This window comes from Bos javanicus, chromosome 1, assembly GCF_032452875.1.
Source record: "Bos javanicus breed banteng chromosome 1, ARS-OSU_banteng_1.0, whole genome shotgun sequence".
NCBI classification, from domain to species: Eukaryota; Metazoa; Chordata; class Mammalia; order Artiodactyla; family Bovidae; genus Bos; species Bos javanicus.
The window spans coordinates 66,069,077-66,083,877 of NC_083868.1; the positions used below are offsets into that span (position 1 = coordinate 66,069,077).

The 14,801-nt window shown below is 34.9% G+C and overlaps 2 protein-coding genes across 9 annotated transcripts in view; one reads left to right on the forward strand and one right to left on the reverse strand.

Moving 5' to 3' along the window:
* STXBP5L (syntaxin binding protein 5L) overlaps window positions 1-14,801 on the forward strand; it is a 330,969-nt gene that overhangs the window by 213,080 nt on the left and 103,088 nt on the right. For 5 of the 8 annotated variants that reach the window (XM_061401581.1, XM_061401487.1, XM_061401832.1 and 2 more), the window contains 2 exons: window positions 9,322-9,473; window positions 11,529-11,600. In XM_061401581.1, the coding sequence (XP_061257565.1) occupies window positions 9,322-9,473; window positions 11,529-11,600 (224 nt within the window). The remainder of the gene's footprint in view (window positions 1-9,321; window positions 9,474-11,528; window positions 11,601-14,801) is intronic. The other 3 variants (XM_061401752.1, XM_061402004.1, XM_061402088.1) reach the window with 1 other exon arrangement.
* The window catches only part of POLQ (DNA polymerase theta), a 251,403-nt gene that overhangs the window by 19,466 nt on the left and 217,136 nt on the right, over window positions 1-14,801 (reverse strand). The gene's annotated exons all lie outside the window — the stretch shown is intronic.

A 14,801-nucleotide genomic window follows, 5' to 3' on the forward strand; every position in this document is an offset into this window, starting at 1 on the left:
ACACCATTAAATTCCTAGAAGTGAACATAGGCAAAACTTTCTTTGACATAAATTGTAGCAATGTTTTCTTTGTTTAGTTTCCCAGGGCAAAAGCAAGCAAAGCAAATGTAAAAGCTTTTGCATAGGAAAGAGAACCATCAAAATAATGAAAGACACCCTATATAATGGGAGAAAATATTTGCATACTATGCCTCTGACAAAGGGTTAATATCCAAAATGTACAAACAACTCATAAACTAAAAAACAAACAAACAAAGAATCCAATTTATAAAGATGGGAAGATCTAAAAAGATATTTTTCCAAAGAAGACATACAGATAGCTAACAGGCATATGAAAAGATGCTCAACACTGTTGATCTTTGCTGCTGCTGCTGCTAAGTCACTTCAGTCGTGTCTGACTCTGTGCGACCCCATAGACGGCAGCCCAACAGGCTCCCCCGTCCCTGGGATTCTCCAGGCAAGAACACTGGAGTGGGTTGCCATTTCCTTCTCCAATGCGTGAAAGTGAAGTCGCTTAGTCGTGTCTGATTCTTAGCGACCCCATGGACTGCAGCCTACGTACCAGGCTCCTCCATCCATGGGATTTTCCAGGCAAGAGTACTGGAGTGGGGTGCCGTTGATCTTTAGAGAAATGCAAATCAAAACCACAATGAGGTAGCACCTCATCCTAGTCAGAATGCCTTTCATAAAAAAAAAATCCACACTGATGTTGGAGGAGATGTGGAGAAAAGAGAATCCTTTTACACTATTGGTGAGAATGTAAATTGGTGCTGTTGCTATTGAGTGTTGTATGGATGTTTCTTAGAAAACTAAAAGTAGAACTACCACATGACCCAGTAACTCCACTCCTGAGGATGTATGCAGAAACAGTGAAAACTCTACTTTGTAAAGATACTTGCACACCAGTGTTGATAGCAGCACTGTTTACAATAGCCAACACATGGAAGCCACTCAAATGCCTGTCAGTAGAGGACTGACTTGAGAAGATGTGGTACAGATATACCATGGGATATTACTCAGCCATAAAAAAGAATGAAATATTGCCATTTGCAGCAGTATGGATGAGCCTAGAGAATATTATGCTTAGTGAAATAAGTTAGAGAAAGACAAATATATATGATACCCTTAATGTTCTGGAATCTAAAAAAAAATACAAATGAATCTATATACAAAAAAGACTCATAACAATAGAAAGCAAGTGTATGGTTGTCAAAGGGTACCAGGAAGAGGGAGGATCAAATTAGGAGAATGGGATTAACAAACCCAACTACTATACATAAAATAGATAAGCATCAAGGTTCTTGCTGTATACCACTTGGAATTATATACAGTATCTTATAATAACCTATGATGGAATATAATCTACAAAAACCCAAATCACCATGCTGAAACTAATACAATATTGTAAAGTGACTATACTTGAACTTAAAAATGTTAAAACTTACAAAATAAAAACTTGAAAAGTGCATTAAGTAAAAATTATAAGTCCATATCATGCATGATATGGCATGGCATCCAGTCTCATCAGTTCAGTTGCTCAATCGTGTCTGACTCTTTGCGATGGCATGAACCGCAGTATGCCAGACATCCCTGTCCATCACCAACTCCCAGAGTCCACCTAAACCCATGTCCATTGTGTTGGTGATGCCGTCCAACCATCTCATCCTCTGTCGTCCCCTTCTCCTCCTGCCCTCAATCTTTCCCAGCATCAGGGTCTTTTCAAATGAGTCAGCTCTCCGCATCAGGTGGCCAAAGTATTGGAGTTTCAGCTTCAACATTAGTCCCTCCAATGAACTCAGGACTGATCTCCTTTAGGATTGATTGGTTGGATCTCCTTGCAGTCCAAGGGACTCTCAAGAGTCTTCTCCAACACCACAGTTCAAAAGCATCAATTCTTCGGCACTCAGCTTCCTTTGTAGTCCAACTCTCACATCCATACATGACCACTGGAAAAACCATAGCCTTGATGAGACAGACCTTTGTGGGCAAAGTAATGTCTCTGCTTTTTAATATGCTGTCTAGGTTGGTCATAACTTTCCTTCCAAGGAGCAAGTGTCTTTTAATTTCATGGCTGCAATCACCATCTGCAGTGATTTTGGAGCCCAAAACAATAAAGTCTGACACTGTTTCCCCATCTATTTACCATGAAGTGAAGGGACCAGATGCCATGATCTTAGTTTTCTGAATGCTGAGCTTTAAGCCAACTTTTTCACTCTCCTCTTTCACTTTCATCAAGAGGCTCTTTAGTTCCTCCTCACTTTCTGCCATAAGGGTGGTGTCATCTGCATATCTGAAGTTATTGATGTTTCTCCCAGCAATCTTGATTCCAGCTTGTGCTTCCTTCAGCACAGCGTTTCTCATGATGTACTCTGCATATAAGTTAAATAAGCAGGGTGACAATATACAGCCTTGATATACTCCTTTTCCTATTTGGAACCAGTCTGTTGTTCCATGTCCAGTTCTAACTGTTGCTTCCTGACCTGCATATAGGTTTCTCAAGAGGCAGGTCAGGTGGTCTGGTATTCCCATCACTTTCAGAATTTTCCACAGTTTATTGTGATCCACACAGTCAAAGGCTTTGGCATAGTCAGCAAAGCAGAAATAGATGTTTTTCTAGAACTCTCTTGCTTTTTCAATGATCCAGTAGATGTTGGCAATTTGATCTCTGGTTCCTCTGCCTTTTCTAAAACCAGCTTGAACATCTGGAAGTTCACGGTTCATATACTGTTGAAGCCTGGCTTGGAGAATTTTGAACATTACTTTGCTAGCGTGTGAGATGAGTGCAATTGTGCGGTAGTCTGAGCATTCTTTTGCATTTCCTTTTTTTGGGATTGGAATGAAAACTGACCTTTTCCAGTCCTGTGGCTACTGCTGAGTTTTCCAAATTTGCTGACATATTGAGTGCAGCAGTTTCACAGCATTATCTTTTAGAATTTGAAATAGCTCAACTGGAATTCCATCACCTCCACTAGCTTTTTTCATAGTGATGCTTCCTAAGGCCCACCTTACTTCACATTCCAGGATGTCTGGCTCTAGGTGTGTGGGAATGATCACACATTCGTGATTATCTGGGTCGTGAAGATCTCTTTTATACAGTCTTCTTTGTATTCTTACCACCTCTTTTAATATCTTCTGCATACCATTTCTGTCATATATTGTGCCCATCAAGAGATCTGTAGTCTTTCTCATTCTATTGTTTTCCTCTATTTCTTTTCATTGATCACTGAGGAAGGCTTTCTTATCTCTCCTTGCTGTTCTTTGGAACTATGCATTCAAATGGGTATATCTTTCCTTTTCTCCTTTGCCTTTATCTTTTCTTCTTTTCTCAGCTATTTGTCAAGGCTCCTCAGACAACCATTTTGCCTTTTTGTATTTCTTTTTCTTGGGGATGGTCTTGATCACTGCCTTCTCTACAATGTCATGAACCTCTGTCCACAGTTCAGGGACTCTGTCTATCAGATCTAATCCCTTAAATTTATTTGTCACTTCCACTGAATAATTGTAAGGGATTTGATTAGGTCAAAATGGTCTAGTGGTTTTTCCTACTTTCTTCGGTTTAAGTCTGAATTTTGCAATAAGGAATTCATGATCTGAGCACAGTCAGCTCCTGATGTTGTTTTTGCTGACTGTATAGAGCTTCTCCGTCTTTGGTTGCAAAGAATATAATCCATCTGATTTTGGTGTTGACCATCTGGTGATGTCCATGTGTAGAGTCTTCTTTTGTGTTGTTGGAAGAGGGTGTTTGCTATGACCAGTGGATTCTCTTGACAAAACTCTGTTAGCCTTTGCCCTACTTCATTTTGGACTCCAGGGTCAAACTTGTGTGTTACTCCAGGTATTTCTTGACTTCCTACTTCTGCATTCCAGTCCCCTGTAATGAAAAGGACATCTTTTTGGGGTGTTAGATCCAGAAGGTCTAGAACTAGACCTAGAAAGGTTCATAGAACCACTCAATTTCAGCTTCTTCAGCATTACTGGTTGAGGCATAGACTTGGATTACTGTGTTAATGAATGATTTGGCTTGGAAAGGAACAGAGATCATTCTGGTGGAGAGGTCTGACAAAATGTGGTACCCTGGAGAAGGGAATGGCAAACAACTTCAGTATTCTTGCCTTAAAAACCCCATAAACAGTATGAAAAGGCAAAAAGATAAGACACTGAAAGATGAACTCCCCAGGTTGGTAGGTGCCCCATATGCTGCTGGAGATGAGTGGAGAAGTAACTCCAGAAAGAATGAAGAGATAGAGCCAAAGGAAAAACAGTGCCCAGTTGTTGATGTGACTGGTGATGGAAATAAAGTCCAATGCTGTAAAGAATAATATTGCATAGGAACCTGGAATGTTAGGTCCATGAATCAAGGTAAATTGGAAGTGGTAAAATAGGAGATGCAAGAGTGAACATCAACATTTTAGGAATCAGTGATTTAAAATGGACTGGAATGGGCAAATTTAACTCAGATGACCATTATATCTACTACTGTGGGCAAGAATCCCTTAGAAGAAATGGAGTGGCCCTCATATCAACAAAAGTATCAAAATTCAGTTCTTGGGTAAAGTCTCAAAAATGACAAAATGATCTCTATTCAGTTCCAAGGCAATGGAATGTTACTCAGCCATAAAAAGGAACACATTTGGGTCAGTCCTAGTGAGGTGGGTGAACCTAGAGCCTATTATACAGAGTGAAGAAAGTCAGAAAGAGAAAAACAATTGTATACTAAAACATATATATGGATCTAGGAAGATGGTACTGATGAACCTATTTGCAGGGCAGCAGTGGAGACAGACTGAGAACAGACGTATGGTCACAGCTGGTGGTGGGAAGGAGAGGTATAGAGAGAGCAACATGGGAACATACATTACTGTAAATAAAATAGAGAGCTGGTGGAAATTTGCTGTATGACTCAGGGAACTCAAACTGGGGCTCAATAACAACCTAGAGGGGTGAGATGGGGAGAGGGATGAGAGGGATGTTCAAGTGTGAGGGGACATGGGTGAACCTATGGCTGATTCATGTTGACTTTTGGTAGAAACAAATGCAATACTGTAAAGCAATTTTCTTTCAATTAAAAATAAATAAGACAGTAGCATTATTTGTGATGGCAGTATTATAATATCCCCAAACTACAAATGACTGGAGTAGACTGAATAAATTGTATTAAATTTCTCTAGCAATGAAAATGAACTTCATTTACATGTAACTATAATATTAGAAAAAAGTGAAACACTTATCAACAAGTAAAACTGACTTTCGGTATAAGAAGTCAGATTTGGGGAGATAGAAGTAATAATCAGGAGAAGCACAAGTCAACTGCTGGTAATATTCTATTTCTTGATGTAGTGATAATTACATGAGGTTCACTTTGTGATAACTAAGTGTTCAATTTATGTGTGTTATGCTTGAATTAAAGAGTAAAATATACAGTGTTTTTCACAGAAGTGAGTAATTTTATTTCTAGAAATTTATCGCCTAAATATACTCTATTTGAGTGAAACTAAATCATAAAGGATAGTCATTGTTGCATCGTTCATAGCAATGGCCTATGGCTTCCTCGAGTTCAGGCTGGTGAGTTAAGAGTTCTCACTCTGGTTTGGCTGCATTTTCTGGCCTCACCAGTTCAGGGCTAGGACTGTGACACTAGGTTGGAGATGATGCCCTCGAAATGTGGATTGACTGGCCGCTGGGTCAGGAAGCACACAGGTCTATTTTGGTAGTAATTTAATTAAATATTTATTAATATTAAAAACTGTATGGAGGTATTAACATTTATGAAAAAAAATTTTACCAAGTATGCAATATGAGTTTTGACAAATATACATGACAGTGTAAGTAATGTAAACACCAACAGACTAATTTTATAAACACTATTCATCACCTCAAAAGTTCCCTTGTGCCCTTTTATTACCTGTCACTACTTGGCCCTGTAAAACCACTGATTCGCTTTCTGTCACCATATTTTTAAATATATTATAATTTTATATAAATAGAAGCATAAATTATTTTGTTTTCTTCCACTTAGCATAATGTTTTTGTGATTTATCTGTGTTATTAATAATATTTGTGACTTGTTCATTTTCATTTCTGCATAATATTCCATTATGTGGATATAAAAAAATGTGTTGTATCTATTAACCATTGATGGAAATGTGAGTTTTTTCCAGTTTGGGACTATAAAGAATAAATCTACTATTAGCATTCAAGTAAAAGTCCTTATGTAACATTTATTTGTATTTTCATGGGTAAATAAGAGCAGAATTTCTCAGTCATGTGATAAGTATATATTTATGAGACAGAATAAACTGTTTTATAAAGAGGTTATATCATTTTGCATTTCTCTGAGAATGTATGAGGGTTTTGGTTTTACCACCTACCTGTCAACAGTGCATAGTGTTGATCTTTTCAGTTTTATCTACTCTGATGGGTTCGGTGGTATCTAATTGTGGTTTTAATTTACGTATTCCTGGTATCTAATTATGGTTGGCATCTTTCAAGTGCTATTTTCACATTTGTGCATGTTGTTTAACATGTGAAACATCTGTTTATATCTTTTGCCTACTTTTTAAATCAAATTATATTATTACTGGGAGTTCTGTGAATATTCTGAATAAGAAATGTATTTTCCACAATCATGTTTTCCTCAACCTTCTTGAATATCTGGAATATTTTCCAAAGCACTTTTAACATCCTTTTCTGCCAATTTTACCATCTATTTTACTTCTAGATATGTTTCTGTTGATTTATTTTTCCCCCTGGTTATCAGTCTTTTTCTTAATTCTTTATATGCCTACTATTAATACTTTTCATGTAGTTAACATTGTGAATTTTATATTTATGATGATATTTTATTGGATTCTTTTCAGTAGTTTTCTGGAAGAAAGTTACGTTACTTAGAATAATTGTTTTTGAGCTTGTTTAGGATGGATCCAGAAAAGCCTCTAGTTTATGGCTAATTTGTTCCCACTACTGAAGTGACACCCCTGTATCTGTTTTCCCATGTATTTGGACATCTCAGCCTTGGATGAGCTTTGCAAATTACTCGTTTTACCTTTTATGGTAGTTTGCTCCCAAGCCTGGGGTAGTTTTATTTACATGGGTGCACAGATCAGTACCCAGACAAAATCTGAAGAGAGCCATTCTATAAACCTCTGGTGTATTCTATCTGTGCTGCTCTCTTCTCTCTGGTATTTTGCCTTATAAATGCTCACTGCTTTTGCTGCATCAGACTCTGATTTCTGTCGCCTCAGTTCAACAAGACTTCTGATCTGTCCTTTGAGCTTTGGTTTCCTGTGCTCTAGCCTGGGAAATTTCTCCATCTGCTAAGCTAGAACACTTAAACTAGAATGCCTAAAGTTTATTTTGTTATCCTTCTTTCATCTTACTCTATGTTTCCTGTTGACCAGTATGTGAAAACTGTTGTTCAATATATTTTGTCCAGTTTTCTAGTTAAGGTATAAGATTAAATTCAACATCCTTTCAAATAACCATTGCCTCACCTCCCCAAACCTAAGGTATAACTTTCTAGTATTGTTATTTTTAAATTAATTTATTTATTTAAAAATCAATTGGAGGTAGTATTCTTATTTTTAACTCAAAATAAAAATAATTATTTTTGTTGGTGTCATACATTCTAGTTGCTTTTTTTCTCAAAATTGCATTTGGGAATTCTTTTATACCTGTAGACAGAGGAACTACATTTTAACATTAAAAATTTAAGAGATATTAATTCACTACAATATGTAATACTGTACATAAAGAAATATTAAGATCAATTCTACTTTGTGTGGAAAATTTCAAAGTACTTTAATAACATTTCTGATTTGATGCTCATAAAAGCTCTGAACTAGATAAATCTAACATTGTAATTCTCATTACAAAGTAAAGAAACTAAGGCCTGGCAATATTTATTAATTTTTCTCAGTCACATAATCTATAAATGATGAGATGGGATCTTCTGACTCTTATAATGCTTTTTCCAGTTTCCAGAGTCAGTCTTCCTGGAAGATGAAGAACTTTATATGAAACAGCAAAACATCTAGTACGATAGAATTTTTCTTTTCACTTATTGTGAGAAAGGCAGTGAGGAGCAGTAGAAATAACTAGATTTACAGTAGCTGGTGACTCGTCCACAAGATTCAATCTAAGAAAATAACATGGAATTATTTAAAGTGAGGAAACAACATGCATAGAACTATTTTATATTTAATTTAGGAAGCAAAAAGCACAGATTTACAATTTTTCAGCTAGAAGTCGTGTTGTGAATGGAGAAAAAAAGAGTTTAGTATATGCCAACAGAGGAGCCTGGCAGGCTACAGTCCATGGGGTGGCAAAGAGTCAGACACGACTCAGCACAGCACAGTGGTTAAGGTGATCAAAATATCTGCTTAGGAGATCTTTAAGGGAGATTTAGTTAAGAAATTAATTCAAATAGTCTCTGTAGTTTAATAAATGGGACAAAATAAAGAACAAAAGATTGAGGATATTTAATTTTTATGAATGAAAATTCTCTCTCTTCATATCTACCATAGTATCAAAACCTTTGATATATGAAGTTAATCTTTATATAAAATTTTATGTTAAATATATACTCTATTTAATAAGAGAACTAATTTGGAACCCCAAAATTATGATTTTATTTGAAAAAGGCATCTAATTGCATACTTAAGTATCTGTAGCTATTAAAGTCTGACATTTCTTGACCTAGTTTCCCCTTCATAGCAGAAAGATTTTCTGCTTTTACAGAAGAATCACATAAAATCAAGTTATTAAAGAACAGGCTGAGTAATCACTACTTACATGAGAAAATATCTGAGAAAACATTATTGCAGGTCATTCCTGTTTTTTTGCAGTGGTCCTGGCTATTATACAAGGTTAACCTATCCTATCGGAGAAGGCAATGGCACCCCACTCCAGTACTCTTGCCTGGAAAATCCCATGGATGGAGGAGCCTAGTAGGCTGCAGTCCATGGGGTTGAAAAGAGTCGGACACGACTGAGCGACTTCACTTTCACTTTTCACTTTCCTGCATTGGAGAAGGAAATGGCAACCCACTCCAGTGTTCTTGCCTGGAGAATCCCAGGGATGGGGGAGCCTGGTGGCTGCCGTCTATGGGGTCACACAGAGTCGGACACGACTGAAGTGACGCAGCAGCAGCAGCAACCTATCCTATATAAAAGACACCATTTCCTTCATGACTACCAATCACTGCCTGACTTACCCAATCCTAAAGCATTACTTTCCAATAATCATATTTATTTTTTTAATTCAGAGACAAAATAATAATGGTTGGTGTGATACATTATAGTTGTATTTTTTTTTTTCTCTCAGAGTTGCATTTGGGAACTGCAATGGGTTGGCTGTGGTGGATTTTATACAGAAGACTGTACTGTTAAGCATGGGGACCATTGACCTGTATAGATCAAGTGACATATACCAACGACAACCACGGTCTCCTCGAAAAAACAAGCAGTTCATTGCAGGTAGGAGATAAAACAAGATGATTATGAACTTATTTAGTTCACCTGTTTTTTTTCCTTTAGATTTCTTGTCTTCTGTGATGCTATTCAAATGCACAGCAGTATAAAATCAGCATAATTTATAATGCCATGTAAGTAAAATTGGGCAGAAATATAGCAAGACTCTGAAAGGGTAAAGAAGTTGTTTAAACTTCAATTTGTTATTAATGTTAGGAAGCATCTCAATGTTCTTAAATTGAATTCCTAAGAAATAACAAAATAAGACACTATTGAATATAAAAATGCTAAGAAAATTAGTCTCTTTTGTTGAAAAAAACTACTTACAATGGTTGTGTGGGATAATTTTCTTCTAATATACTATAGCTTTAAAAATGTAACAGTTATTCACCCATTATAATTTTTTAAATTAGCTCCATTTTTTAGCTGTCATTTTTTCTTGTTGGATGGTGACTTTCTTGGAGGTATTTTCACAAATGCAGTAAATGTTAATTAACATTTTACAGTGCTATGAAAGATGATATTTTTCTTGACAGGACAATTATAAAGGAAAATATATAAAGTTATTAAACAAGCCAAAATACTTTCTACATGTAATATCAAACTTTGATATGCCAAGTTATGCAATGTTTTACTGAAATTTCAGTAAATATCCAAATAGTTGGCTTTGTAAACATTGCCAATATTTTGTATATTTTCTGTCCACTGACATAGTTTAGTTGGTAAAAAAAACTGGTTGAGCTAAATGGTTTGCAGCTAGACATGCGTCTACAGTATTACATATTACATTATACAGTTTCTAAAATTTTCTGTATTTTTAAAACAATCAGTTGAATATTGACACTTTTAGTAAATATACCAAGCGAAGACTATTATAAAGTAAAAAAAAAAAAAAAAGTAAATGATTGTAGGTTTTATTTTTTAAATTGTAAGTGTGCCAAATTTAACATATGAAAGTGATAATAAGTGAAGTTTCCCTTGGGACTAATAAAAAATTACTTGATATACTGAAATTCTTTGTTAATCTTTCTTTTGTAAGCTACCCTTTCCAAATTTATAGTCTAGACTCTTTTCAGGAGCACAAAAGTTCTCCTTCAGAATCTGGGTTTTGTTCTTAGGGATCATGCATGCACAATTTCTCTATTCTGCCTTTCTTTCAAAAGCCAGTAGTCGTAGGAGCAGAACCTGTCTAGTTTTATATTTCTAGCACTCCTTTCAGCAATATTTTGGAGTGCTAGAAATATAAAACTAGATAGGTTCTGCTCCTTTGACTACTGGCTTTTGAAAGAAAAGCAGAATAGAGAAATTGTGCATGCATGTACCATGAGATTCCCTCATGATTGAGAAAGAGAAGGTTGATTTTTGAAAGTTTGTGTACTCTCTATAGATATTAGGGGAAAGTAAGCACTGTTTGTCTGCTGAAACACTAATTCAATCAGAAAAGCTGTGGATCTTAAGACAGTTTCTAAGTTACTTGCTGGAAATACACTGTGGAATGACAAAGTGCGTATTTTGACAAGAGATAATTCAATTATCATTTAATTTAAACTTACTGAGCCTCAAAAATTATGATTGGAACTCAGAATTTTAATGATTCAAAAATTGGGAAAAACTGGGATGAAGTAAACTATGCTTGTATTTAGTTATATAATGAGTACTCACTTTGTTATTAAAAAAAAAAAAACTAAACTCCTTAGGCTTTCTTGTTAATACTGAAAATTAAAGACAACCATTTTTATATTTATGACATAACATAAATTATTTATAAGCTAAATAAGTTTACTATGTAAAATGCATGTAAGAGAAATGCCATTTATTTTTATGAGAGACTTGATTGAATAAAATTACTACAGCATACTCATCATTCATCTATCACCTCTTACTTTCTAATTAATTTATTTTTTTAATATCTCCTTTCTAATTTGATTACCTAAACTTGCTGCAATTTCTTCATCTTGGCTGTTCTAGATTCTGGTATGATATCACTTCCTTTCACTTTAGACTATTTTTCTCTCTTCCTTCTGCCTGCTGCTGATGCTGGTGTTCTGGCATGTTCCAAAGACAACTTTTGCATGCGTGGCCTGTCTAACTTTTATCCTGATTTAACGAAACGGATCCGTACTTCCTATCAGAGTAAGTTCTATAAAGCTTAGGCAAATAGCTTTTTTAAGTCATAATGCTTGAGTTAAATCCATACACCTGTGCTCAGTAATGTGTTTGTTAAAACACATTCAGCATGCATGCAAATTTTTGTTTTGTTATGGAAATGCAACCTGATAATTTTAATAAAAATTACATAACCACTTCAAATAGTTATTGTCAAATACCTATTTACCCATATTCATTGTTTCAGTGTTTCTTTCAAATCATGCATACCATGTGTTGTTAGTCCACGAGCCATTGTCTTTTGTTTTGAGGAGGAAGAGCCATGGTGTCCTTGTAAATAATAAACCTGATAATCTAGTATCAATAATAATGGAATGGTTATTTTGGAAACTTTGTGCCTTTGGCTATTTTAGAAAATTATTGTAACCAAGGCCACAATATTTGCTTTTTCCAGTATAATTAGATTTCTTGGAGCCAAATATTTCCAATGTCTGATGCTTTGCATTCAAATAGAATATGCAAATAAACATTTATTTATTTATTTTAGGAGCCAAACACTGACATTGGGAAATTAAGGTTGTAAATAAAAGTCAGTAATGGTAACTCTTACTGTGGTAGCAAATGCAAATCTGAAAATGGTGGAGTCAGATATTCTTAAAAATGATGCAGAAAGAATGAAGAGTGAGAGTATGATTAGAGATGCAGATATTAGTGATGCTATGGGTGAATATTTATTGGTATGAAAAGATGTGTATATATGTTAATCTATGCTATGTTTGAGAACATTTGCTTAACAATACATATAAGATGATATCATGTTTGTATAAAATATACACATATGGATACACACACGTTTGTTGCTCTTATTCTGCATTTCTTCAGACCTCACCTCACCAGCTTGTAGATATTTAACAAAATTACATCACTTATAAAAATCTAAAACTTTGTGTTCCATTAACTAAAGGATGTTAGTACTATTGAAATCCTTTAAAATTTCTGGGGCCCAGAGGTGACTTATTTTTGCTCATAACTATTCCCTAGGTATTACTGGAACACAGCCAAACTCATTCATTTATGTATTGTCTGTGGCTGCTTCCAAGTTACAATGGCAGAGTTGAGTAGTTGCAACAGAAACCATTTGGCCCATGAGACTTAAATATTTACTGTCTTGCTCTTCACATGAAAAATTTGCTGACCTCTCTGCTATACTGTTCATTACCCATCCCCTGCCACCTAAAAGGGTCCAGCCAAAACTTTTCCTAAAAATAGTCTCTAGGTGGTTTAACATACATATTCAAACTTCAGAATCCTAGTCTAGCCTTCCCATGGTGGAATCCGCCTATTGTGTGTGTGTATATGTGAATGTATCCATCTGTACAGACGGAAGAAGTTTCTGGAACATGAGATTGTAAATTTTATAAATTTCTTTTAATATATTTTATTGTATTTCTATAATAAACATGTAATGCTTTTATAGTAAAAGAAATTGGATACTGAGAATAAGAAGCAGGCACTTAGTTAAACTATATGAAGTCTATAATATCAACCATGATATAAAGCTTAAATGTCATTTACCTTGATTACTTCAATAATCTTATGTTGTCTTCAGAATAAAAAAAAAAAAAGATTTTAAACCTTCCTTCAGGGTACTCTAAAATATAATTCCTATCTACATCTTCAAATGAATTTTCTACTCCACCTATAAAAACACTCCTTTTAAGTCAGTGTGTGGCTTTTACTACACTTATAAGTGGAACTCTCTGGAAACTTTCCTTAGATTTCACTCTCTTTAGTAAACCTTTCCTGCTACCATCAGAGTGCTTTGCACCATTTCCTTAATTTAAAATGTCTACAATGCCCACAGTGTACAGACTTGGACACAATAGATTCTGAACCACTTAACTGGTACTTAGGTTTGTTTGTGTTTTAATGCATACGCTCTACCTTTATAAGTGCACAAAGAGAACCTGAAGACCATATGTAAATTTCTTGTTATCCTCTTACACCAGCACAACTATGAGCTCAGTAAGTCAGTGATGATGGTAGTGGGATAGAGTCTGACCGGTGATGCTTTTCACTCACATGAACAACGGGAGACTTTTCAAATTTGATAAATGAGAGTAGACATGGCTTCTGTAGTTACTGGATTCACTGGAACTTAGAAAAGAAATCATAGTTTCTTCTAAACAAAGAATTAAAGTGTCAAGACATAAGAAAAATCAATCCTTAGAAGGCCATAAAGAGATGCTACATGTCTTCCGTGAAACTATGATTTGTAAATGAAATGAAATGCTTTGGAAAAAGCAGGAGACATAGGGTCAGAAGGTTTATATCAAGTTCTTTCTTTTCTTCTTACTGACTAGACATTAATTTATATCTTAAGCAAATAATTTAACTGCTCTGAGTTTCTTTTTTCTCATAAAGTAAAATCATAATCCCTACTTACCCTTTAGAGATTTTTGGAACTTTTCAAGATTAGTGTTTATAATAGCACTGCTATAAATATTAGACATTATTTTTCTATAATTATCATCATAGAAGATGAAAGCCACACCACAGGTTACATAACTTTTGCAGAATACAACAAATTTATGGAAGATTTAGGGCTAACATCCAGTCAGCTGCTTCATTGCCTAGTGCTTTTTACTTTTTACTTGTGATAATGACAAATTTTGCTAGTTGAAAATTGCTAATAATACCATTTGAACCAAAGGAGTAAAAAGTATGCTTAGGGTAGAACATTGTCAGAAACTGTGCTTATGCATCAGTTTCTAGTTATGCAATGAGGGAATCCATTGGAAAGTTTCAATCCTATGTAGATATTTTCTTTCTTTCACTGCATAGTTTTTTCAGAGTATGGGGAGTCATAACAGATCCTGGATACACAAATCAGAAGCATAAAGAAAAATTGGAGAAAAGGGGGGAAGATAATAGAGGAGAATTAGAAAAGAGAGTCAAATATTTTTAAAAAAATGATTGGAGAAAGTCAGGAAAGAAGGAAGAGTAAAACAAAGAATAAGAGGAATGCCTCAAAGAACAAATAAATGGGAAAAGTCCATTCATTTAAAGAATATTTATTAAGCATCATCTGTGTCAAATATTTTTTGGTACTAGATATTTAATGAATAAAATAATTATGGTCTCTTCCCTCAATTTATAAGATAAAACATACAAAGAAATTTCTAGACATACAATTATAGTTGAAAAAAGATAATGCTGTCAAAGAAA